At 39.6% G+C, this 26,026-nt stretch overlaps 1 protein-coding gene across 3 annotated transcripts in view; it reads right to left on the minus strand.

Annotated features, from left to right (window-relative positions):
• The window catches only part of stab1 (stabilin 1), a 327,280-nt gene that overhangs the window by 111,377 nt on the left and 189,877 nt on the right, over positions 1-26,026 (minus strand). For all 3 annotated transcript variants that reach the window (XM_030133489.1, XM_030133487.1, XM_030133488.1), the window contains 9 exons: positions 25,869-25,922; positions 25,066-25,179; positions 21,050-21,245; positions 17,277-17,372; positions 17,150-17,195; positions 10,365-10,444; positions 3,837-3,962; positions 2,552-2,625; positions 2,405-2,476 (listed from right to left, as the gene is read on the minus strand). In XM_030133489.1, the coding sequence (XP_029989349.1) occupies positions 2,405-2,476; positions 2,552-2,625; positions 3,837-3,962; positions 10,365-10,444; positions 17,150-17,195; positions 17,277-17,372; positions 21,050-21,245; positions 25,066-25,179; positions 25,869-25,922 (858 nt within the window). The remainder of the gene's footprint in view (positions 1-2,404; positions 2,477-2,551; positions 2,626-3,836; positions 3,963-10,364; positions 10,445-17,149; positions 17,196-17,276; positions 17,373-21,049; positions 21,246-25,065; positions 25,180-25,868; positions 25,923-26,026) is intronic.

Below are 26,026 nucleotides of genomic sequence, written 5' to 3' on the forward strand. Positions count from 1 at the left end.
AGTCACCTGAAATGGTTTCCTAACAGTCTTGAAGAAGTTCCCAGAGATGCTTAGCACTTGTTGGCCCTTTTGCCTTCACTCTGCGGTCCAGCTCACCCCAAACCATCTCGATTGGGTTCAGGTCCGGTGACTGTGGAGGCCAGGTCATCTGGCGCAGCACTCCATCACTCTCCTTCTTGGTCAAATATCCCTCACACAGCCTGGAGGTGTGTTTGGGGTCATTGTCCTGTTGAACATAAATGATGGTCCAACTAAACGCAAACCGGATGGAATGGCATGTCACTTCAGGATGCTGTGGTAGCCATGCTGATTCAGGTTGCCTTCAATCTTGAATAAATCCCCAACAGCGTCACCAGCAAAGCACCCCCACACCATCACACCTCTCCCTCCATGCTTCACAGTGGGAACCAGGCATGTAGCATCCATCCGTTCACCTTTTCTGCGTCGCACAAAGACACGGCGGTTGGATCCAAAGATCTCAAATTTGGACTCATCAGACCAAAGCACAGATTTTCCACTGGTCTAATGTCCATTCCTTGGGTTTCTTGGCCCAAATAAATCTCTTCTGTTTGTTGCCTCTCCTTAGCAGTGGTTTCCTAGCAGCTATTTGACCATGAAGGCCTGATTCACGCAGTCTCCTCTTAACAGTTGTTGTAGAGATGTGTCTGCTGCTAGAGCTCTGTGTGGTATTCATCTGGTCTCTAATCTGAGCTGCTGTTAATTTGCGATTTCTGAGGCTGGTGACTCAGATGAACTTATCTTCAGCATCAGAGGTGACTCTTGGTCTTCCTTTCCTGGGGCGGTCCTCATGTGAGCCAGTTTCGTTGTAGCGCTTGATGGTTTTTTGCGACTGCACTTGGGGACACATTCAAAGTTTTTGAAATTTTCTAGACTGACTGACCTTCATTTCTTAAAGTAATGATGGCCACTCGTTTGTCTTTACTTAGCTGATTGGTTCTCGCCATAATATGTATTCTAACAGTTGTCCAATAGGGCTGTCAGCTGTACATCAACCTGACTTCTGCACAACACAACTGATGGTCCCAACCCCATCAATAAGGCAAGAAATTCCACTAAGTAACCCTGACAAGGCACAGCTATGAAGTGAAAACCATTTCAGGTGACTACCTCTTGATGCTCATCAAGAGAATGCCAAGGGTGTGCAAGGCAGTCATCAGAGCTAAGGGTGGCTACTTTGAAGAAACTAGAATATAAGAGATGTTTTCAGTTATTTCACACTTTTTTGTTAAGTACATAATTCCACATGTGTTCATTCATAGTTTTGATGCCTTCAGTGAGAATCTACAATGTAAATAGTCATGAAAATAAAGAAAATGCGAAGAATGAGAAGGTGTGTCCAAACTTTTGGCCTGTACTGTATATATATATATATATATATATATATATACACACACACACACACACACACACACACACACACACACACACACACTACTGGTCAAAAGTTTTAGAACACCCCAATTTTTCTAGTTTTGTATTGAAATTCAAGCAGTTCAAGTCCAATGAACAGCTTGAAATGGTACAAAGGTAAGTGGTGAACTGCCAGAGGTAAAAAAAAAAAAAAAAAAAGCTAAGGTTAAACAAAACTGAAAAATAATGCACATTTCAGAATTATACAAAAAGGCCTTTTTCAGTGAACAGAAATGGGTTGACAACTTAAAGCAGTTCTGTAGCAATGGAGGTTGATCAAGCCTCAAAAGTTGGTACTACCAATTCCTTCAGGCGTCCTAATGTTTCTTAATTACTTCCAACCCCCTGTGTCCGCATAAAAGTAGTGCTGGAACACACTGTGGTACCATACCATTGTGAGCATTATTTGAACAGTATTGTACTGCAGAAAGTAGTGTGTTACTATAAAAATGGAAAAGAGGAAAAGGCAATTAACGATAGAAGAGAGACAGACCATCATAACACTTTAAAATGTAGGTCTTTCCTACAGAGAAATTGCAAAGAAAGTCAAGGTGTCAGTAAGTCCAGTTTCCTTCACCATCAAAAGGCACTCAGAAACTGGGGGAAATGCTGACAGGAAGAGGTCTGGCAGACCCAAAGCAGAAGACAAGTTTCTGAGAGACAACAGCTTGTGTGACAGGCGACTCACAGGACAACAGCTTCAAGCACAGCCAAATAGTGGTCGTAGTAAACAAGTCTCAGTTTCAACTGTGAAGAGAAGACTTGGAGTTGCAGGTTTGATGGGTCGAGTAGTAGTAGTACTAGTAGTACTAGAAGTAGTAGTACTAGTACTACTCGTAGTAGTAGTAGTGGTGGTGGTGGTGGTGGTAGTAGTAGTAGTAGTAGTAGTAGTAGTAGTAGTAGTAGTAGTAGTAGTAGTAGTAATAATAGTAATAGTAATAGCAATACTACTTCTGAAGGTGTCCATACGTACTTTTCTGCAAGGGTTGACTGCAGAACAGAACCTCCCTGACCCCTGGAATCCGTCCAAACACCTGCAGGTCGTCTGAAAACACACAAGTCGGTTCAGCATTTACAATCACAGGGTTAGGGATGAATACAGACAGAACATTAGTCTTACAGTGTTGGGTCCAGTCCGAATGCACTCAGCCCACTGGTGGCAGCCTCCGTTATCCACCCGACAACCATCGATCTCTGGAAACACAAACCCTGTCAGTCCAGTGGGTTCACCATCAGAACACAATAGGACACAGGCTCTGTTTTTAGGACAGACCCACTGCTCATTTATAATTAATGTGACATTCGACTAAACATGGTAAAGCAGCATTGAACTGTTGAAACACACAACCTCTGTAACATTACACTGTAATAATCTATCATTTTAATAATTTTACAATTATTATGTTTCCTTCTATTGGAATTTTAAGTACTCTGCATTCATCTTAAATTCATTGTTTATTGTCTGTTCCTTAGACATAAACATGGTTGTGTCCATCTCAGTGGATTCTGTTTTATTTGTCATTTCCATTTACTTTCATTGGATCCAGGAATATCCACAGGAGAAAAAACAAACAAAAAAAAACACTCTAAACATACTTTTTACACTATGCAACATGTCATTAGTGAAACACTAACAAAATGAAAAAAGACAAAAGAAAAGTGGATGCTGTGACTGAATCTGGATCAGAGGATCCCAGTGTGGATGATCCTGTAACTGAATCTGGATCAGAGGGATCCCAGTGTAGAGGATCCTGATGTTGTCAGTGAATCTCAGGTAACAGATCCGAGTAGGGATTCACTCGACTCTCTCATCCTCGGACTGTTGACATCACAGACAGATTCAGACTCACAGTTCAGTCAGTCCTGATCCTCCCTACAAACCAACTCCAAACTGTCACTTATGGGATGTTTGAACCTTCTATAGGAGTAGCTATGTGTAGGTTTTAGGTCGTAAAGTGTGCCACTGTTTGGAGTTTCGATGTGGTAAATGTGATCGGCCTCAACTGATCTGGGTAAATGGACACAGATCTGTGAGCCATGAACTGTTTTAGGGATTCGGGTAAAAGATCCGAATGGAGATTCACTCAATCATTTCTAGTTTTAAGCAGTGTAATTTTATTATTCAAATGTCATTTTGCCCGTAAATACCTCCTCTTCTTTTCTGGAAAACTACATTATTTGACACATATAAGTGTCACATAAAAGGGAATTTTCCCCTGGAAATAAAGTTTATCTGAATAAAGTTCATCTGTACGTATATTTGTACATTTTCATTTCACCCCTGAAGCATTTAACTTTAACAACACATGAAGCGTTTTACCAGGTTTCCAGGAAGTAAAAGTCAGTCCCTTAAATTAAAGACAGTGAAGCCATCAGGTGTTGAGTGTGTTAGTAGGAGTCGGTACCCAGACAGACAACGCCGTCTCCGCTGTATCCATGGTCACAGGTACAGGTTCTCTCTCCAGCCGACACCTTGGTACAGACGGCGAACTCTGAACATCCACCGTTAGAGAGACTGCACAGATCCAGCTCTGAGACACAAACACAACACACGGCTTCTGACATGTCTGTCCTCTGGGGACATTAAATACTGCCAGATGTTCAGTGGACGTTGTTTTTACTGTTGTATTTGTGACAGATAAATAAAACTGATTTGACTGGATTTCAGACGCTGTTTTTCATCAGTCTGTTATTTCTACCTTATTCATTGTTAATGTCTCCTTATTCCTGCTCTTTTCTTTCTAAATGAACATTACTGTGTTTTCAGCTCCTTAGTAAGTTAAGTAGCTGTCTGTCCTAAAAGGGGACTGGCTAAAGTGACCCAAAAGAGACACTCTGGACCAGTTACTGAGGTTAGTTATTTATTTTTTGGTTTGTTGGTTTAGTTTTTCTTTTCATTTTCTTCAGTTTGGTTTGGTTTTTGACGTTATGCTCCACTTAGGAGACGACAAGTCACAGTAAAAAAGGAACATTTATAGCCAGAATATTTGTCATTTTCAGTCTACATTAACAATCGAAATGGACCAAAAAGAGAAAATATATAAAACTGTCAAAGTCAATGGGACTGATTTATATTCAGTGATTTATTTCAGGCAAACAATGATATGTGTTTTCACATCAGAGTCTTCAAAAGTCTCCAATAACACCAGAAAAAGGGGATGGATTTATCACTAGTGGCTTTTTGGACAAAGAGTCTGTAAAGAGGTCTGAAAAATCACTAAACTAAGTGTGTAAGTGTGAAACACTGACTCAAGCTGAGCTTTGAATGTCATGGCACAATTTCATCCCTTTTTTTCCTTAGCATTTCCTATGTAAAAAAAACTAAAACAAAAAAACATACACTAAATCAATAACAAGTGGTGCCAGGCACAACAAACCCTGTCCCTTACACGTATTGTAGCTTATTTTGGCATTGATCCAGCTGATATCTTCATGTCTATGCATGTGATGATGTCAACATATTAATTGCCTCTATATATGTGCCAAGTTTGAAGTAAATTTAAACAAAATTTATGTTTTTATAGACATTTGAAATTTCGCCCATTATAAGTAAATAGAGAAAAAAAAGATTTTAAAAATTCATTAAAAATTTTAACTTTGATCTACTTTTCCTAAAATGTAACCATGCCTATTCTGGGTCACTGGCAATCTATAAACCCAATTTGGTATGAATTCAGCCAATAGTTATGCTGCTAGAGTGTTAACAATCAAACAATCAAACAAACAAACCGAACCAAAAACACCCCTTGCTTCCCCTTTGGGGGGGTGGGATAACAGCCCAAACCAAATTCAAAACCCCTTGCCTCTCTTTTGGGGGGGGGGGGGGGGGGGGGGGTAATTAATCTTAGTTAGTTTATGAATGTTTGAGTTATGGGTAAAGATTTTTATGGGGTCCAGACAGCCTTGATCTCTGGACACCAACATGTACCTGGAGTTGAACTGAATGTCAGATTGGATATCACATTCATAAAAATCTACAGACATAGAGTCAAGTACCTTTGACCTTTGGTCATAAACTAGCAGTTTATATATGCACCCAAGTCAACAAGTCATTGAAAATGTCCAATCTTGCTGTTGAACAAATACATCACCTACATGAGGTGTTGGTTGGTTCTCAGACAGAAACAGTGCAGTGCATGAAATTAGAGCAATTTCAGCTCCTCCCTGCCACTAAAGGTGTCCCAGAGGGATCAATCATTGGTCCCACCCTCTTCTCTATCTACATTAATAACATAGCAGAATCTGTAGAGGATTCATCCATCCACCTATATGCTGACAACACCATAAGACACAACAAAACAATAGGACTTCCTTATCTGTCCTGTCTGGTCAAGTAAAGGAAAAAAAGGTCAAATCAGGGTTAAATAAAGCTCAAATAAAGGTTAAATAATGGTTAAAAAAATGTTAAATAAAGGTCAAATAATAGCTAAATAATGGTTAAATAAAGGCCAAATAAAGGCTAAATAATGGTTACATAAAGGTCAAATATAGATCAAATAAATGTCAAGTAAAGATCAAATAAGGGTTAAATAAAGGTCAAATAAAGATTAAACCAGGGTTAAATAAAGGTCAAATAAAAGTGAAATAAAAGTCAAAAAAGGTTAAATAAAGGTCACATATCCCTCCAATATCTGGATGCGATTTTTATGCACACTTTGCACTTCATATTAACAAAATTCATATTATTTTTCACAATTTAAGTTAGGTTAGAATTCAAAAGTTGTTCATTTTTGCATGATCTTTAAAATTCTGGCCACCAACTAAAACTTGCACATTGGAAACAAAAGAAAACAAGTGGTGCCAGGCACAACAAACCTCGCCCCCTGCATGTACAGGGTGGGGAAGCAAAATTTACAATATTTTGAGGGAGGGATTGAAAGACAGTGTATGACCAATTAGTTTATTGAAAGTCATGAGAATTTATTTGCCACAAGAAAATTTACATAATAGAAAATGTTTTTATTCTATGTGTCCTCCTTCTTTCTCAATAACTGCCTTCACACGCTTCCTGAAACTTGCGCAAGTGTTCCTCAAATATTTGGGTGACAACTTCTCCCATTCTTTTTTAAATAGTATCTTCCAGAGTTTCTCATAATAGTTTTGCTCATGGTCATTCTCTTCTTTACATTATAAACAGTCTTTATGGACACTCCAACTATTTATGAAATCTCCTTTGGTGTGACGAGTGCATTCAGCAAATCACACACTCTTTGACGTTTGCTTTCCTGATTACTCATATGGGCAAAAATTTCTGAAAAGGTATGGATAATAGTGTTAGGTATGATTATGACATCAATATATGTTTGGTTTCAAAACAATTGACGTAGTGCCTGCTGAGAAAAAACAACTAAATTTTCATTGTAAATTTTGGTTCCCCACCCTGTATTGTAGTCAATTTTGGCATGAATCCAGCTGATGTCATCATGTCTATGAATGTGGTGATGTCAGCATATCAATTGCTTCTATATATGTGCCAAGTTTGAAGTAAATTGAAACAAAATGTATGTTTTCATAGACATTTGAAAACGTTGCCCATTATAAGTAAATGGGAGAAGAAAAAAATATCTTAAAAAATTCTTAAAAAATTTGAGTGACCCAGTTTACATGAGGTTACATTTTGGAAAAGTAGGTCAATACTTTTCCCAAAATGTAACCACATGTAATCTGGGTCACTGGCAATCTATAAATCCAGTTTGGGATTAAATCAACCAACAGTTTTGCTGCTACAGACATTTGAAATTTCACATATTATAAGTACATGGGGAAAAGAAAAGATTTCAAAAATTCATAAAAAATTTGAACTTTAACCTACTGTTCCCAAAATGTAATCAGATCGATTTTGGGTCACTGGCAATCTATAAACCCAATCTGATATGAATTCAACCAATAGTTATGCTGCTAGAGTGTTAAAAAAACAAATAAACAAACAAAAAACAAACTGAACCAAAAACAATACCCCTTGCCTCCCCTTCAGGGGTGGGGGGTAATTACAACACTAGCATCTGTCTCCGTAGTGTGTGTAAAACACTCTATTTCTCCCATTATAACCACTGTTTTTGAGCCATAAGCCATTAAGGCATAAATTATGCTTTCACTGATATCTGGGCTTCATTTGAGAGGTGTGGCTCTAAATTAATTGAAAAACTTTTTTTTTTTTTTGTTACCCTAAGTCACTTTTACCTTATTTGGAAGATGAAAAAATTGCACCCCCCCTCCACTGGATGGCAGTGTATTGCTCCCTGCTCCCTTCATCACCAAGGCTCTGAGAGGGTGTTTTATGTGTGTAGGGGTGTGTGAGTCTGTGTGCATGTGCATGCATGGTGCACATTTTATGACACATTCAAAAAGAAAACAGAGGACATTGCTTTTTCATTTTCATGGTCTGCCCTGCAAAAGAGCTACCATAATTCGAAAATGAATTCGCAAAATAAGAGGCGCAGTAGAGGGACGTCAGCAGCTGCTCTTCACCTCCATGCTGACTGTGGTGGGTATGGTGGTATAATACAGTAGGGGGCGCTGTGTACATTTGACGCTGGAGCACTTCCAAACTACCTACGGTTTCTTGGGCACATTGACTTGAACATGGCGCTCTCTGACAAAGTGGATTGCAGCAACACCTTCAGCTGGAATCAGTGGTGTTTTAAGGAACAAAGACTTCGCTTACCATGAGCACTAGGGCCTATTGTCATAAAGGCATAACTCTGGCCAAGGCGTTTTGAAGCTAATGACTGAGGAGCGCATCCTCTTTACAACTGCATTTCTTTTTTCAAGGCAGTACCTTGTAGGGTGCAAAGACACGTTTAAAACGAGACAACAAGCAAACTTCATAAAGTCTGTTTGTAGAGTGGTTTAGTAACTGGAGTGAAAACAAAAGTGAAACCAAACTTTGAAAGTCCGACTCCCGTTTCTATGTCTCTTTTACTCCGGCACTCCGGAGTGTTGCTCACAGACCGGTGTTCTAAGACATGTCCCAATAATATACATTTGCTCTCGCTTTTCCACAAAGTATTCAAGCATTTTCATAAATGACTTCAGTCATTCAACATCTTCATCATTCTACATTAGCAGTTCAGTGCTAGCTGCTTCAGCCTTCTGCATTCACAGTATATGTTCACAGTAAATTGGTGTGGACTGTCTGTCCTCTTTACTTATTGGGTGATGACAGTTCAACTTTAGTGGCAGTGAAAGCCAGGGGGTGGAGATGATTATAATATTAGAAAACATCGCTTTTTACACTGTCAAAAGTGACACAGAGCGGCATAAAATACTACGTTTTAAAGAGCCATAAGATGGCGCCTTTTACACCGCTCTTGAAACGGTACATGATGGTGTAAAAAACTACGTTTTTGTGGGAATTTGGCATTATATATGTGTACGCCGCATTTTACAGCATTTTGGTGGTTTGGGCACCATTTTTTTAAGGTGTTTTAATACCAGACGTGTTGTGGGAGTGGTGAATTGTGATAGACTTGGCCTGCCATACACAGAGGATGGATCTCCAGGAGCGGGGAGATGCCGTGAGCCCCCGCCATTATTTCCCCGTGGATACAGGATTTACCACCAGTGTCCTGTACCTGATCCACCTTATATGCTGTGGCCTGGATCAGGAGCCTGGAGGAGGTTTTCAACATCTGTCTCACTGACGACATAGTCCAGATGACCATGGACTAGACCAGGGATGGGCAGTCCTGGTCCTCGAGGGCCGGTATCCTGCATGTTTTAGATCTTCCCCTCTTCCAACACACCTGGTTCACATGATAAGCCTATCATCAAGCTCTGCAGAAGCCTGCTATTGACCTTCAGGTGTGCTGGAAGAGGGAAACATCTAAAACATGTAGGATACCGGCCCTCGAGGACCAGGATTGCCACCCCTGGACTAGACCAACCTCCAGGGAAAACACTCCATCTGAGACTGGACCGACACTGACACCACATATGTGCACATATTTAGGCCTGTGTGGATGATCAGCTGGTTCCTTACTGGGTCGCTGTTCATTCCTCAGATTCACTCGGAGGGTGTGTGTGTGCAGCTTCAGTGTATGCCAAAGCAGGATGTGTATGTCATGAGCACCAAGCATGGGGACCCGGCAGTGAACAGTGGTCCAAGCTGGAGTGGTGGAGGAGCTTGCTTGTCCCAATGGTGTCCATGAGACAACGCCTCCCCCCAGACACCAGAAGCCACACCAATATATTGGGGGCCCACCCCTCTACCCCCACCCTCACCTCCACTCCCTCCCTCCCCGGTGCACAGTGGGTCCAACTCGCAACAGGCATGGTCCACATGACGGGTATGTAGAGGCTCAAAATACGGGAGCATCATTACTTTATATGGTTGTTTTATTGTCGTAGTTATTGTTCCTTGTTGTTATCGTTGTTAACATAATTGATAATTGTTTTATTCTTGTAATTCAAAACTTTATATTTAATACAAGCTTTAGGGGATCCTCTTTGATTTATAGGTGTGCATTTTATGCACACCCAATGACAGGTGCTAGTATTTTAGAACATTTGACCTAGCACAAAAAATAATAATGCATATTAACCAGTGTTCCTGTTAATCACTGACATATGCCAGGTTGCAAAAATCAAATAATCCATAATCCAAATTTCATGTAGTATCTTGAAAAAAAAAATCATGTTTTGTGTCTTTTGCATCAAAAAATGTAGTGACATCATGATCAAAAGAAAACATTTAAAGGGTTAAAAAAAAAAGTAAAACAAATGATTAGTTGATATGTATGATTAGGGCTGACCTTGATTTACAAGAATAAAATTAGAGCAGAAAAATAAATCAATATATAATATTTAAAAGTTTGATTGATAGGTGTGCGTTTTACGCACACTTGGTGGTTAGTAAGGGCCTCTCTGGACGGGATACTGGAGGGTATTAGATCAAATAAGGTTCAAATTAAGGTCAAATAAAGTCATTTTACCTCTACAGTGGGTTCCGTTGCCTTCGTGTCCGGCCACACATACACAGGCGGCTGCTGTCCCTTTGGGTCCTGTTATACAACTGCACCAACAGAATTAACTCAGTTTAACATTTATTCACAGATTCATGGTCCATTATTTTCTGCTTTCATCTAATTTTCATTTTTCTGTCATCTGTATTTTATCCAATCTAATGTCTCTGTGGAAACATATTTGTATACAAACAACAGTAAAACCTGAATAGATAAATGGGTTTGAAAAATAAAAAGACAAGTCATTACTTAATGTTTTCTTTAAAAATACAAAAACAGAAATTGAAATTAAAGAAATTTTCTTTAACAGAAATTGTCAGCAGAATCCTTCTTGATTTGAAATAATAATTTGTTTTATTTTTCATTTATTCTTGATTCATTTTTTTTTTTTTTCAAATTAAATTTATGTCATTTTACACAAGTAGGTTTAGTTTTGATTTGAGGAATTTACCAATTAAAGGTGTCCAGTTTGTAATGTCTGTTCAGTGTGATGACTATGAACTTTAGGGTTATAGTTAAGGGTGGGTTAAGGCAAATTTATTTATATAGCACCATTCATACACAAGACAATTCAAAGTGCTTTACAAAGGCATAAAATCATAGAGAATAAAACGTTAAACAAGAAGAGAGTGCAGAAAAGATAGAAATAAAAAAGGAAATTAAAACAGGAATAAGAGACAGTTCAAACAACAGCTAAAAACAGTCTTGACTAAAATTAAGAATTTAATGTTAAATCAGTCAAGTTAAAAATGTGAGTTGCAGTGCAGGTATCTGAACTGAAAAAATTACTCTAATCAAAGGCTAAACAAATGAGTCTTTGACTTTGTTTTAAAAGAACTGAGAGTTTCAGCAGACCTTCAGTTTTCTGGTAGTTAGTTCCAGATGTGTGGAGCATAAAAAAAAGCTGCCTCTTCCTGCTTGGTTCTGACTCTGGGGACAGAAAGCAAACCTGTGCCAGAGGACCTGAGCGGTCTGGATGGTTCGTAAGGTTAAAGGAGGTCACTGATGTTTATAAAGCTCTGAACCATTCAGAGCTTTATAAACTAACAAAAGTATTTTAAAGTCTATCCGCTGAGAGACAGGAAGCCAGTGTAAAGACCTCAGAACCGGTGTGATGTGGTCAACTTTCTTGGTTCTAGTGAGGACTCGAGCAGCAGCATTTTGGATCAGCTGCAATTGTCTGATGGACTTTTTAGTCAGACCTGTAAAGACACTGTTCCAATCATCTAATAATCAACCGAAGATAAATGCATGAGCCAGTTTTTCCAGGTCCTGCTGAGACATAAAGTCCTTTAATCCTAGAGATATTCTTCAGGTGGTAGTAAGCTGTCTTTGTTGGTCTTAATGTGGTTTTAAAAGTTCAGGTCTGAGCCCATGATTACACCTAGATTTCTGGCGTGACAGCTGGTTTTTAGTTGTAATAATTGGAGCGCTATGCTCACTTCTGATCGTTCGTCTTTTGGTCCAAAAACAACTACCTCTGTTTTGTCCATGTTTAGCTGAAGGAAATTGTGGCACATCCATTCATTTATTTGCTCTACACATTTACAATACATTTACTCAGGACTTGTATGGGACCGTGGTCACCTGACAAAACTGAGATATAGAGCTGTGTGTCATCGACATAATGATGATAGCTTATTTTGTTGTGTTTTATGATCTGAGCCAGTAGAAGCATGTAGATATTGCATAAAAGAGGTTCCAGGATGGAGCCTTTGGGAACTACAGATTATTTTTCTCTGTTTAGATTTTAAATTTACTTTTGAAACAAAATAGTCCCTATCTTTCAGATAAGAAGCAACCAGTCTGGTACTGTGCCAGAGAGTCCCACCCAGTTTTCCAGTCAGTCTAGTAATATAGTATGGTCAACAGTGTCAAACACAGCACTGAGATCCAACAATTTTAGGACAGATGTTCTGCCACAGTCTGAGTTAAAGCCAGTGTCATTAAACACTTTGACCAAAGTGCTGTGGGTAGCTCTAAAACCAGACTGGAGAGTATCCAAGCAGTTGCTTAGGGTTAAAAAGTTACTTAACTGTTCAAAGACAGCTTTTTCAAAAACTTTGCTTAAAAATGGGAGATTTGATAGAGGCTTGTAATTTTGCAATAAGGTTGTGTCTAAATATTTCTTTTTCAGCAGAGGTTTGATGACTGCTGTTTTTAATACTTGAGGGAACATGCCTGATAAAAAATGACAAGTTTACGATTTGGATCAAATCAGATTCCATAACCTCTGAAACTGTTTTGAAGAAAGTTGTTGGCAACATATGTAGGCAGCAGAGGAGGAATTCAGTTGTATGATATCCTTAAGGTTTTTGTGGTTTATTGGGTGAGACTGTGTCATGCTGTCAGAATTAGTTTTAAATGGACACAGCACAAAACCTGGATTCAAAGTTGGTGTACTGACTGTCTTATTTTCTGGATTTTCTCTATAAAGAAAGTGGCAAATTCCTTGTAGGTTCTGGTGGACTAAAGTTCAGGAGCTGCGGCTACAGGAAGGTTTGTTAATCTGCCAAATGTAGCAAATAAAGCACGCACATTATTTTTGTTTTTGGTGATAATGTCCAAAATTAAAGACTGCTGTGCATTCTTCAGTTTTAAATTGTAATCATGAAGTCTCTCCTTGTAGATGTTGTAATAGACCTGCAATTTTGTCTTTCTCCACCTTCGTTCAGCTTTATGACATGTTCCTTTTTAACTCCTGACCAGTGTGTCTTTTGTCCATGGTGATTTTTTTCTTTCCAGAGTAGGGCTGCGTGATATGGAAAAAAAATCATATCATGATAATTTTTTTCATATCAGACGATATCGATATGTATCACGATATAAATCAAATCACTATTTTTGTCAAGCTTAAATTTTCTGTTATTCATAAGTTAGCTGTGAAGACATCAGAAGGTTATTTTGGATTTAAATATAATTTTTCTGCCAGAGGTTGAACATGACAGATGTGCTGAAGAACATCATACAACTGTTCCCCCAGCAAACATGTAAACAAACCCTTAGACAAATAAGCAAGCAGTACATCATTTGGTGACACTATATAGACCCATTTAAATACAGAGATGTACCTCATATTATATTTTGGCTAATCTGTGTATGATATTTGTCCAATCTCAGTGGTGTAGTGTGTGCAGAAGGGGTTCAGGTCTGAAACAGTCTTTGCAGTTCCAGAAGATGTTGAAGTTATCAATGAAGTTGATCGTATGAGTGGGGCACACAGATGCAAGCCATGTGTTCAGGCCCAGGTGTCTGCTGAAGCTCTCAATTCATTTCCCCAGGGTTGGAATTGGGCCTGAGACGAATACAAGTTGCAAACTGTACTCATTCAGTCCCCCATGGAGGTGAGAAAAGTCTTGATTCAAGATCTCGGAGCCAGTTTTCTTTTGCAGAATATCGAATGATCCAGCATGGATAATAATCCTTCTGTTGTTTGGGTGTGTGGAAAGGATACCTGGCAACACCGCTGTTAGCTCCCTGACAGAAGTGTTTCCCAAAGTTAGATTTTCAGTCTTTGACATTCTAAGATGTTTTGTTGTGGCATCCCCAATCAGAACAGTGTCAGGCTTATCATGTTTGGGGTTTGCAGTTTGTCCTCTGGCCAGGGCTGGACTGGAACTCATTTTCAGCCCTGGAGTTTTATACCTCAGACCGGCCCACTTTAGATCACGGCCAGTTATTATTAAAATCATGTCATTCTAACCTTACATGTTATCTTCATCTGTTTCATTTCTGACTAGTGGTTCAGGGTTGTGCTGCTGAGCTGCTCCTCTGTCATCAGTAGACTCTGCTCTCCCTTTCACACTTCCTCCAGTTTCCCTAGACTCGCCTGCACCTGTATCACAATAAAAAATAATATCTACAGACATTTTGACTTACTTAACCAATTAAGATATTTACATTGGCAAAATATGCAGGCTTATTTAATATTACTTTATGCTATTGCCTTTCAGTTGTGGGCTTTGTGTATTTACTGTCTCACTTTTAATAATAAAAAATAAAATCGGTCAGGACTATGGTTTGGGTATAGAAAGTAGTTTTACTGGAGCTAATGCTTGTTCACACAGTCTGTTCCAACAGCTCACCTTTTCCTTCCATCCTGACAGGAGCAATCCCCTCATCACTACTGGCTCCTGGCTCTGCTTCTGACACTAAATCACATTTTAAGAATGGTCATAATTCTCAGCACAAATCTTCTATTTTGCAAAGCCTTGGTGTCAGTTTCATTCATGTAGTGCTGATTCATCTAGCATCTCAGAGCACCTTTCATATTGAACAGGCCTACACCATACTTTTCATTGTAGCCTATTTATTCTAATAATATTCACTCTATGAGCAGTCCTACCTGCCCACTCTGGACTTGTGGGCTCATGGCTTGTGTCTGGTGCTGGATCTGCTTTCTGACTCTGAGGAGCTACAAGACAAAGTTTCCCAGTTCTGTGGCCTTGCATCATACTATTATTTAAATTACTTAACGTTATGTTCCACACCACAACGCCACACAATTCACTGACTCGATAATTAACTAGCTTGAAAGGTGGTTTACCCGTTTCATTGTCCTCATTAGTTGTTTCCAACCGGGAGGTCGTTTTTGTGAAAAAGTTGCCGATTTCTGCACATTTGGCTGCGTTTGCTTCCAGAGCTTTCCTCTTTTTAATTCTTGCCCTCTCCACACCACCCTTGCTCTTTTTATTATCCATGTTTCAAACAGCAAACACAGCTGACCATCAACATAGCCTACAGAGCACAGATCGTATATGCTCCACAGCTACAGTATAGAGCTACTAACCATATGCAAGGACATGTTACGCCAGGCCACGGTGCGTCTGCAAAACAGAGGAAGAAAAAAAACAGCTTGCTACTTGAGGGGGTGGCTGCCCAGGAACAGCGGCTGTAGCTCACGTGATCAACCCAGTGCTATGACTGAACAGTCATAAATAAATATTTAAAATGAACTCCGGCCCTCACGGCCTAAATATTATACCGGCCCACCGGGAATTGTCCTGGTCCTCCCGATTAGCCAGTCCGGGCCTGCCTCTGGCCCTCAGCCCAGCAGTAGTTTTAGGGCTGTTTCTCTTATTTTTAAGGTTTTTAACAGCCTTGGGGTAGGCGGTGTGATTTGCTTCCCTGGGCTCAGCATGGGTATTGTTCTCACACGTTTTGAACACAGTCAGTGTATTGTACCTGTTGTGGAGTGTGAGCTCTGATGGCGGAGTGAGTGGTTGTCCTCTTCAGGCTGATTTTGTGCCAGGTTTGCCTCTGCGACAGACAACATTAGACCAGGTCCTGGCTGGGGTTGATACTTTTGATCTAGCACCAATGCTGTGCCAGTAAGAGGCATCATAAGGGAAAGGTGGTTTCAGAGCAGGGTATCCAGTGGTGTTAAGACATATCCAGGGGAGTGTATCAGCCAAGTCTGCATCCGGATGGTCAACATTTGATGCCTTAAAAGTCTGTGTCTGTCCATTGGCATTTGCTGGCTCTGCAACATGTCTAGAAGTTGATACAGAGTCAATGAATTGTTCAGTCTCATGTATTTGGTGTAGTGTTCCAATCTTCTTTTCGAGCTGTATTATTCTTTCAGTCAGCCACTCCAATTCTGTACAGTTCACTGATTTTGCAGATATTAGAGGCATAATTTAACTGTTGTTTCTGTTTTTCCCTCTTTATCAGAGAAGCTTGATAAAAGTCCAGAAATAAAAATAATAGGATTTAAAAAAGAAAAAAAAAAAAAAAAACGAGCAAGTGGGACAAAAGCAGGAGCAAGTAGAAAAAGCATCTGCACTCTCCAGAAGCAGGATGTAAAGGGTTAAATCTGTCCCATTTGATACGGAAGACAATACAAAAGAACGTCACTCACCCTTTAAAGAGGTGAAGACACATTGGCTCAAAATCTCCTTGACTGAAATGACCAACGTAATACAGTGTTTTTCTCCAGTAAGACTCTGTCTTTGATGTGACATTTATTTTGATCTTATCTGTGTTTGTAGATGTTCACTGAGTCTGTGCACCATACATCTACTGTCTTATCTGTTAGACCTCTACCCACAGATGGCACTGACCGTGATGTTGTCATATTTTTCTTTAGTACTACAGTAGATAGCTGTGCTATTGTTGTTGTTGCTGTTGCTGTTGTTGGTTTTTGTTTTTTTGTTTTTTCACTTTATTTATTAGGACAATGTAAAACTTTAAATGTAAATGATGCCATTTGATGCATTGTACCAGAGTTAACCTTTGGCTAATTTACATCTGCAGTGTTGTTGTCATTGTTGTTATTGTTGTTTTTGTTGTCGTTGTTGTAAATGTTATTTTTGTTATTGTTGCCATTGTTGTTATAGTTTTTGCCATTGTTGTCATTTTTGTTGTCATTGTTGTTTGTTATTGTTGTTACTGTTGTTTTTTATTATTGTTTTTGCTGTTATTTTTATTATTGTTGTTTTTTTTATTGTTATTGTTGTTGTTATTGTTGTTGTTTTTCTTGTCATCCTCTGCTTTATTGGGGTGGGGATGGATTTTTTTTTCTGATTTGTGATGTGTTGTATATTTGTTTTTGAAAGTTTACAAATATATCCGTTAAATATTTAAAAAGGGCTGTCTGCACCCATGCTCCACTGTTAGTATATAATGTGTGATGATGTGATATGTCTGGAAAAAAGAAATTTAAAAAACGCAAGTTATAAAAAGGGCTGTCTGATGATTTCACTTTATTAAGTGAAATACAAACTGATTACTGATCATACTGAACACACACTTACTTGGCGTTTTCATGACACGCACCTCCACAGGCGTCATCTTTAATCTCTGGGACACACATAAATGGAAAAAGATAAAGAAACACTGTGTGTGTGTGTGTGTGTGTGTGTGTGTCTGTGTATTTCTTACCTACAGAACACGAAGCTCCTTTCCACCCTTTATAACATACACATCTCCCACTTCCTTCTAAACCGTCCTCACATTTCCCATGGTCACACACACACTCTGAAAAAAGTAGGAAACATTATAAAACCCTTAAATACTTGACAGAAACCTTTCATTTAGGGACAGACAGTAGAATATTCTAATGGAGTCGCCACGCTGCTAGTGACATTGACCACAGCCTGTGATATAGTTTAGGTCCATCATGTCAGTGTGAGTGGTAAATACTCAGCAGTTCAATACTGTAGTACAAGAGTTCCCCAAAGTACCCTTTTCACCATGGACACTGATGAGAGTACAGGTCCAGTCCAATAAGTTTGACAGTAAAGTTTCCGACGACACAGTTATTATAAGTCTTTTAGGAGACAGTGACTGTCCTTCAGTTTACCACAGGGAGATTAATAGTTTTAAAGCCTGGTGTGATAGTCATCAGACCCCAGGGGAGTATGGGTACCTGAGTCAGTGGTGATGGATGACAGTCCTACAGAACAGGTTAGATCACACCAGTACCTGGACAGAACCTAGTATACAGTACCTATAGTACCTGGACAGTATATAGTATACAGTACCTATAGTACCTGGACAGTACCTAGTATACAGTACCTATAGTACCTGGACAGTACCTACTATACAGAACCTGTAGTACCTGGACAGTACCTGGTCTACAGAACCGCTAGTACCTGGACAGTACCTGGCAGTGGTGTAGTCCAGGGTATACAGTTTATACCCATTTATTTTTCAGTCAGCATTGCGTATACTCACTTGTCAATCCCCCGATGCACACCATTCAGTCGTATCTGTGAGCCAAATTGCCTATTTTTTCCCCTAGACTGGTGAAGTCATTACCCACCCTACTCTGCCTCTAATTGGCTAGTACTTGCTGCCTTCACTGATTAGATTAGTTAACTTTTGGCATGAGGACTGATGAGCCAATCAGAGGCAGAGTAGGGTGGGTCATTCTGAGGAAAATATTGCTAACTAGTGCTGGCCACCTCTGGAACCTGATTGGATGCCTCAGGTGCCAATAACATCCCAGTTGATTGACAGGCCACTGCACTTCTCCTTGAAAGATGTGCAATTATTGGAAATGGGAATGAGAAAGGCAGAATAAACATCTTTCAAGTGAGTGACACCTATCAAGAGAACCTACTTTCAAGGAAAACTCTGAATTTTGAGGTAAGTTTTAAAGTGGTTTCCAAATGAGCCACTGTTTTAAACTACAGGCCATATGACTGCACATTTAGAGGAGAAGAGATTTTGTCACCAACAGTTAAACTGTAGGAGGCTAACGTTATGAAAGGCTAACGTTATCCTATTTTTGCCTCATGTTGAATACATTTTACATTCATGCAGCTGCTTGTGTGACCAGTAATACCTACAAACTTCTCCTGATCAAGTCAGGCTAATTTTATAATAGTGAGCAAATACTACTGACAGATTTTGGGTAGTCTAAATAATGTAGTCTTACATGTCACTGTTTGTAAAACAGGGCATTTTTCTGGACTACTTCAAAAAAAGGCAAAAATTGAGAGTATACCCACTTCTCCAGGGACCACTACACCACTGTCACCTAGTATACAGAACCTGAAGTACCTGGACCTCTACATGGACACAAGTCATGTCTGAGATGGGATGGACATGCGAAAATGGAAATGGGCATTACTGGTGTTCAAGTAGCACATCAACTACCAGTATTGACTCTCTTTACCACCCAGTGCATCACTTCCACCCGTTTATACAAACACACACCAGTGGAACAGGTACTGGTGGAATCTGGGGTTCAGTGTCCTGACAACAGACACTTTAATATGTGGATATGGTCAGTGAAGAAACCCCCAACCCCCTGGTGGGTGGTTGACCCCAGACCCTCTGGTGGGTGGGTGACCCTTGACTCTGTTGCAATTATACTGCTGAGAACATCTAAAAACCGAAGCGTTACACAATGAGAATGCAATATGATATAACTATGATTTCTATGTTTTGCTGATTTGCTCTGAGTTGCATGTCATACAGACATTAGAAGGTTACAAGCTTCAAAGGGTAAAATGGAAAAATACAGACAAAGTGTCACAGTTAGCTTGTTTTTTTAGGAGGCTAGAGTGTGGGATTAGAATGGATAAGGGAAGAATTCAATGTTTCATTGTTAGACTAGGGATAAAGATAAGAGTTTATGAGGCCTGTGGTGCAAGGACAGGGGGTGAGAATGAAGCGGTCAGGTGTAGTGTGGATGATACGCGAAGGTATTGGCTGAAATTAGAAGTAGGAAGACAACAACCCATGGAAGACTATAAAGAAGCAGGAAAAAAGATAATTCTGGGCTCTTGAGGACTGGGAGTCAGAGAGACGTGTCCTATACCCCGAGACTTTTCGTCTGATACTCTGTCTGATACTCTGTAACCTTTTTGTTTTTGATATGTGTATTAATGTCATGAAAAGGACAGTGTTTATTTTTGTTTTTTAATATGTGTATTATTATGAAATGGACAGAGTTTATTTTAATGTGAAATGCTGCTGCAAAACGGACACAGTCTATCCTTGATATGTACAGTAATTTTGCGTTTTGTGCATAGTCAGAATTTAGTCTGATATGTGAGGATTTTGAGTTACTTAGGGAATCTGACATAGGAATTTAGGGTAGGTGAAGGATGGGGTATGGGGACGGGACATTATAAATTAAACTTCACCCCACTCCATTTTGAATGTTTGACTTTCTTTTATATAATTCTTTTGTTGTTTGATTTTAATGCAATATTCAATATTAAATAAACAAACAAAATGGGAAACCACAGATCTGTGTAAGATTGATTATTGCTCATTAAATGACTGATTCATTGCTATTCTTGAAACCTGTTCCAGGTCTGTTTTATAGTCAAGATAATAACTAATGTATCGATTGCGTGGGATTCAGAATTGGAATCAGATTTGCAAATAGAATCCCAACAACCCTCTGGTGGGTGGTTGACCCTCAGAGCCACAGCCTCATTCAGGTTCGTTATTTCCCTTAGATTGTCTGTGGTGTCCTTTAGTTCCAGTGGTTGAAGATGAGCGCTCCGTAAAATATGGCTGATATGTGGTGAACGATGGCTCACAGTAAACAGATGGATCTGCAGAGAAACCTTAAAGGTATAGTCTGTATTAAAATGTCTGTCTCATTAGTCATCATTACTTTAAGGTAAAAAGTTATCCTCATGCCTTTCTCAGATCAGACACTTCCTGTGTCACAGCAGAAGGCCCTGGGTTCAGATCAGAGTGAATCTTTCCTGGGGGAGGCGATTGCATTTTGCTTCCAAAACCCAACCACAGTTCACTATTTATTTAAAGGTTGGGTTTTTTGTATTAGTTTCTGTGTTAATTTAATCTAAAGAGTAACTGAGTTAATATCTTATGTAGAGGTTAGATGAGATAAACTACAGCTTCAGCTCCACCCTTGGTTAAATGTTGATATATTTGTAATTATTCTGGAAAAAAAATTTAAAAATTCAGCAAAATTATATATCCATCTATTTTATATCAGTGCAAATTTGATGAATATGAACCTTTTCAACATTGATCACGCTTCAGAAATGGAATGAAGTATGGAAATGACCCTGAAAGTGTCTTTTGTTATGATTTGACACTATATAAAAAAAATTTGATTGGATTTGATTTGAACTGATTGTTGTCACTGTGGATGGTCTCAGGTCAAAGGTCATGCCACTATGATCCAAACCAAACTAATCATCAGTGTGTGTGTTTCTCACTGGAGGTGCAGTTAAGTCCATATCGACCCGGTTCACAGTCCTCGCAGGCGGTGCCATGGAAACCCTCATAGCAACGGCACTCTCCATCACCTTGGTTACCATCCTGACACTCCCCATGATTGGAGCACCAGTTTCCGATGTCTCCGGGGCATTTGTAGCACTCATGTCCGTAGTAGCCAGGGCAACAGGAGTGATCCTGCAGGACAAATACAGTATGAACACACGGTCAGATGGCCTTCACAGCCACAGTAGATGGATGGACGGACACTCTAATGACCATCATGACCTTCACCTCCAGTCATTAATGGACCAGAGTAGTGGCACATTTTGAGGTGGGGGGCTAATCCATAAAGACTCGTTCACACTGAACTGACATTTTGGACATTAATGTAGTTTTATCCAAAAATGTGATTCTATATTCCATGTTGTTTTTGACATCAGCGTTAAACCAGGATGTGATTCATCACCTCAACAGCATCTGCTAGTTTGATTAGAACATGTCTGACATTTTTTTCTGAGTATGAATGTCATCACTCACATATATTCACAGTGTTCAGTTCTTCTAGATGTAGGATGGACTCATGTCTGATATGTTACCAGACCCATGGATCCACAGTGGTTTATGTTTTAAGACTGTGGTCCAGTACAGGTGACAATCTGCTCCTACTGTTGGCTCTTCCCTTTAAAGTGTGCCACAGCCAATCATCTGCTTCCATCTGAGCCGGTGTCCATCTTCTACCTTCATGTCATCCTCCACATCCATACTTGTCCACTGTGTTCGTCCTCTTTGCCTGGTGGATGACATCTCCGTCCTCTCCATCGTCTCCATCCTCTCTGGCATCTCTGTCCTCTCCGTTGTCTCCATCATCTCGTCATCTCTGTCCTCTCTGTTGTCTCTGTCATCTCCATTATCTCTGTTGTCTCCGTCCTCTCTGTTGTCTCTGTCCTCTCCGTCATCTCCATCATCTCCATCCTCTCCGTCATCTCCACCCTCTCTGTCATCTCCATTGTCTCCATCATTTCCGTCCTCTCTGTCGTGTCCATCATCTCCGTCCTCTCCATTGTCTCCATCCTCTCCATAGTCTCTGTCATCTCCGTTGTCTCCGTCCTCTTTGTCGTCTCCATCCTCTCTGTTGTTTCCATCCTCTCCATCGTCTCTGTCGTCTCTGTCGTGTCCATCATCTCCACCTTCTCCATTGTCTCCGTCCTCTCTGTTGTCTCCATCCTCTCCATCATCTCCATCCTCCCTCTGGATTCTCTGTCCCTCTGTGTCCTTCTACATCTCCGTCTCTGCCTCCTGTCTTGGCATTTGTCTCTCCTCTGTCCTCTGCACCTTTCCTTTAACTCTTACAGATGCTCTTTTTCTTTTCTCCACCCACTCCATCCTGACTCCGCTCACTCCACCCTGTTTCCACCCTCCTATTCATCTCCAAACCAACCTCCCCACTGATCTGAACGGTTGACCATAACTCCTTTCACCTCCTCCCTGTATGACCTCCTCCTTGTTTCACCCCCTCTGTGTTTCACCTCCTCCCTATTTCATCCGCTCCCTGTTTCACCTCCTCCCTATTTCATCTCCCTGTTTCTCCTCTTCCCTATTTCATTGCCCTGTTTCACCTACTCCCTATCCCATCTCCCTGTTTCACCTTCCCTATTTCACCTACTCCCTACTTCATCTCCCTGTTTCACCATTTCCCTCTTTCACCCTATTTCATCTCCCGGTTTCACCACTTCCCTGTTTCACCTACTCCTTGTGCCACCTCCTCCCTGTGTCACTTCCTCCCTATTTCATTTTCTCCCTGTTTCAGCTCCTCCTTGTTTCAGCTCCTCCCTGTTTCACATCCTCATCTCCTTAATAACATTTGAAAATCATTGCATTCTGTTTTTATTTACATTTCCAGTGTCCAAATGTTCTTGGAACATGTTGTTGTTCTTTGCTTTGATTTAAGAATGTTACATACATTTTATTGTGGTGTCTTATCTTAATTTGTAAATATTTATAAAGCTCAAATATTCCATTTAAAATGTTTTGTACTGGTTAATTTTATCAAAGTGGCTATTGACACAGTACTGTAGCGCAAAATAGCGGTTTGTCTATTACCACAGAGCTGGTAGGTAGGTAAGGTAGGTAAATCCCACACTGATATAAATTGGCCACTGGGAAAACGTTCAGAGTGCAGAATTCCACAGGACCACACCACTCAATACACAGAACTGACACAGAACTGAAGTCACACAGCACACGGCCACATCTAACATGTAGCTCCACCTACTTTCTACAACCTCCAGAGCAAAGATCACCATAAAACTACATATAGGGCCAGAAAGGTTTGCATGTATTAAAATGTGTGCAAACTCATTGCACACGCAAAAAGATGTACCAACTGATTTCCTAACAGTGCGCATTAAGGGCTGCGTCTTTCAAAGGTGCAAAATAGCGCGTCTGCATCCAGTTAGTACATTTGCCACAATGAATATGCAATATGGGGCATTTACACGTAGTTGTGCATGTGCTGGGAGGAGAAAATGTAAATATATAAATTTAGCACACGCAAAGTGATTTATCAAACCCGAAAGCAATTTTGCTAATCGAAACTGCGTCTATACACATCTCATAAGGAGGCGCAAACGGTTTGGATGTGTAATTGTGCACACATGGAAGTGGTTAGGAGACATCGAAATGATGAAACAAGATGCAGAGAAGGCATTTTTCACCCTCGTGTGAACATTTTTGGAATGATGGAAGAAAAAATAATTGAGATATAGGCACCCCCCCACACACACACCCCCACACACACACAAATACACACACACTTTATGGAACTCTTTTCCACTCCTGATGATTGCGATTAAAAATACGCACTGACATCCGGCTACAGTGTGACAAAATTATGTGCATGACAGTCATTATGTGCGCATGACAGTCATTCAAATTCAATCCAACTACCCCCCCCCCCCCCCCCCCCCGCACGCGCATACACACACACACCTTTAACATGAAAAATAAATGAATGACTGAATGAGTCATGCAATACCTTCTAGGACAAAACTCCTCCAATGTGACATTTCCATGCATCTGGTTCATTTCAGCACACTGTTACCATTAGTGCTGGTGGATCCCAGAGCAGTTTTTACAGCATATTGTCTCCAGTAGCGCACGCGAAACCCTCATTTAAATAGGGCAGTCTCCAAGACTTTGCACCTGTTGTAATTTGTGCAAGCAATCTTGGTAAATCACCCACAAACCGTGGTCACACCCCACACACAAAATTCTAGATTGCGCAAACAAGTTACTACACGCAAATTGGAATCTTAGTCGATTCGGCCCATAGAGTATTTAGAACAATAATTCCTATTCTATACCATATACTATCACCAATTTGTCGTTTCTTCCATCAATTGCCATAGTACTGTGGTAGCAAAATGCACAAAAGAATGCACTGAATTATACGCCATATATCACCACAGTACTGTGGCAACAAGAGGCAAATGAGTTCATGTAACAGTATCTGTAACTGGCTCTAGTACAAATGCTAACATTTGATTGGTCTATGGCAATAGACAAACCGAGATTTTGTGCCATAGTACTGTGGCAGTAGCCATTGCCTAATTTTATATCTAATTTTGAGAATTTATGATTTAATTATTGCTAATTGTGATTCTTTATAGTCTTATTTTAGATGTTTTATACTGTTTGTTCTATAAACTTTGACATCTGTTCTATTTCTGTAAAACTGCAGCTGGAGTCACATTCACATCTGTATCCACATCTGGTCACATCACTTTACTTTAATTTACATGAATCTCTAATTAGAATGATTTCAATTAGTTTGAAGAGATACCGTCCAAATATTATTGGAAACCAACTCAACGTTCAGAATTTAGTCATGATGGGAACATGAGTGAAGGCTGGTGTTCAGTCTGGAGCAAAAATGATGTCAAGTCTACAAATTATAACTGTTGCATCTGTTCATTTCAACAGCAGCAGAACAACAACAGTAAATGCTGGTGGTTACCGTGGTGATGCGAAGACATTTGATGACACAACCTGGCACCGACTTCCTCCTGGATCGGACCCGCTTCCTGTATTTACAGTTGGATTTCATGTTGACGGGAAACTGGCTTCGAATCTGCAGCAGAAACACCATAGAAATTAATAGAAAATAATAAAAAATGAATAGAAGTGAAAAGAAATGAATAGAGGAGAATAGACGTTAAATGAATAGAAATGAACAGAAAACAATAGTAATGAATAAAAAGGAATAGAAATTAAAAGAAATGAGCAGAAAAGAATAAAAATGAATACAAAAGATAAATAGAAAAGAATAGAAATTAACAAAAAAGAATAGAAATAATAGAAAAGAACAGGAGTGAACAGAAAAGAATAGAAATGAATAGAAATGATATGATAGAAAAATAAAAAAAAAGAATTGAAATGAAGAGAAATGAAATGAATAGAGATGAATAAAAAAGATAAAAAGAATAGAAAAGAACAGACATTAACTGAATTGAAATGAACAGAAATGAATAGAAATGAACAGAAAACATAGAAATGGACACAAATGAACAGTAATAAATAGAAAAGAATAGAAATAGAAATAGAAAATAATAGACATGAAAGAACAGAACTGAATATAAATCAATGGAATGGAAAAGAATAAAAATTAATAGAAAAAAATCAAAGTGAATAGAAACAAATTGAAATTAATAAAAAAGAATAGAAAAGAATAGCAATTAACTGAAATGAACAGGAAAGAAAAGAAAAAAGTGAATAGTGTGAATGGACGACACAGCCGTTTGTTTATGTTGTTGAACTGACTGGTTTGTAGCTGAAGAGACATCGAGGAGGTCCATTACAGTCTGAACACCGGCCCTGCAAACACACACACACACACACACACACACACACACACACACACACACACACACACACACACACACACACACACACACACACACAAACAAACCACTGCAATA

Source organism: Sphaeramia orbicularis, chromosome 5 (assembly GCF_902148855.1).
Source record: "Sphaeramia orbicularis chromosome 5, fSphaOr1.1, whole genome shotgun sequence".
Lineage (NCBI taxonomy): Eukaryota > Metazoa > Chordata > Actinopteri > Kurtiformes > Apogonidae > Sphaeramia > Sphaeramia orbicularis.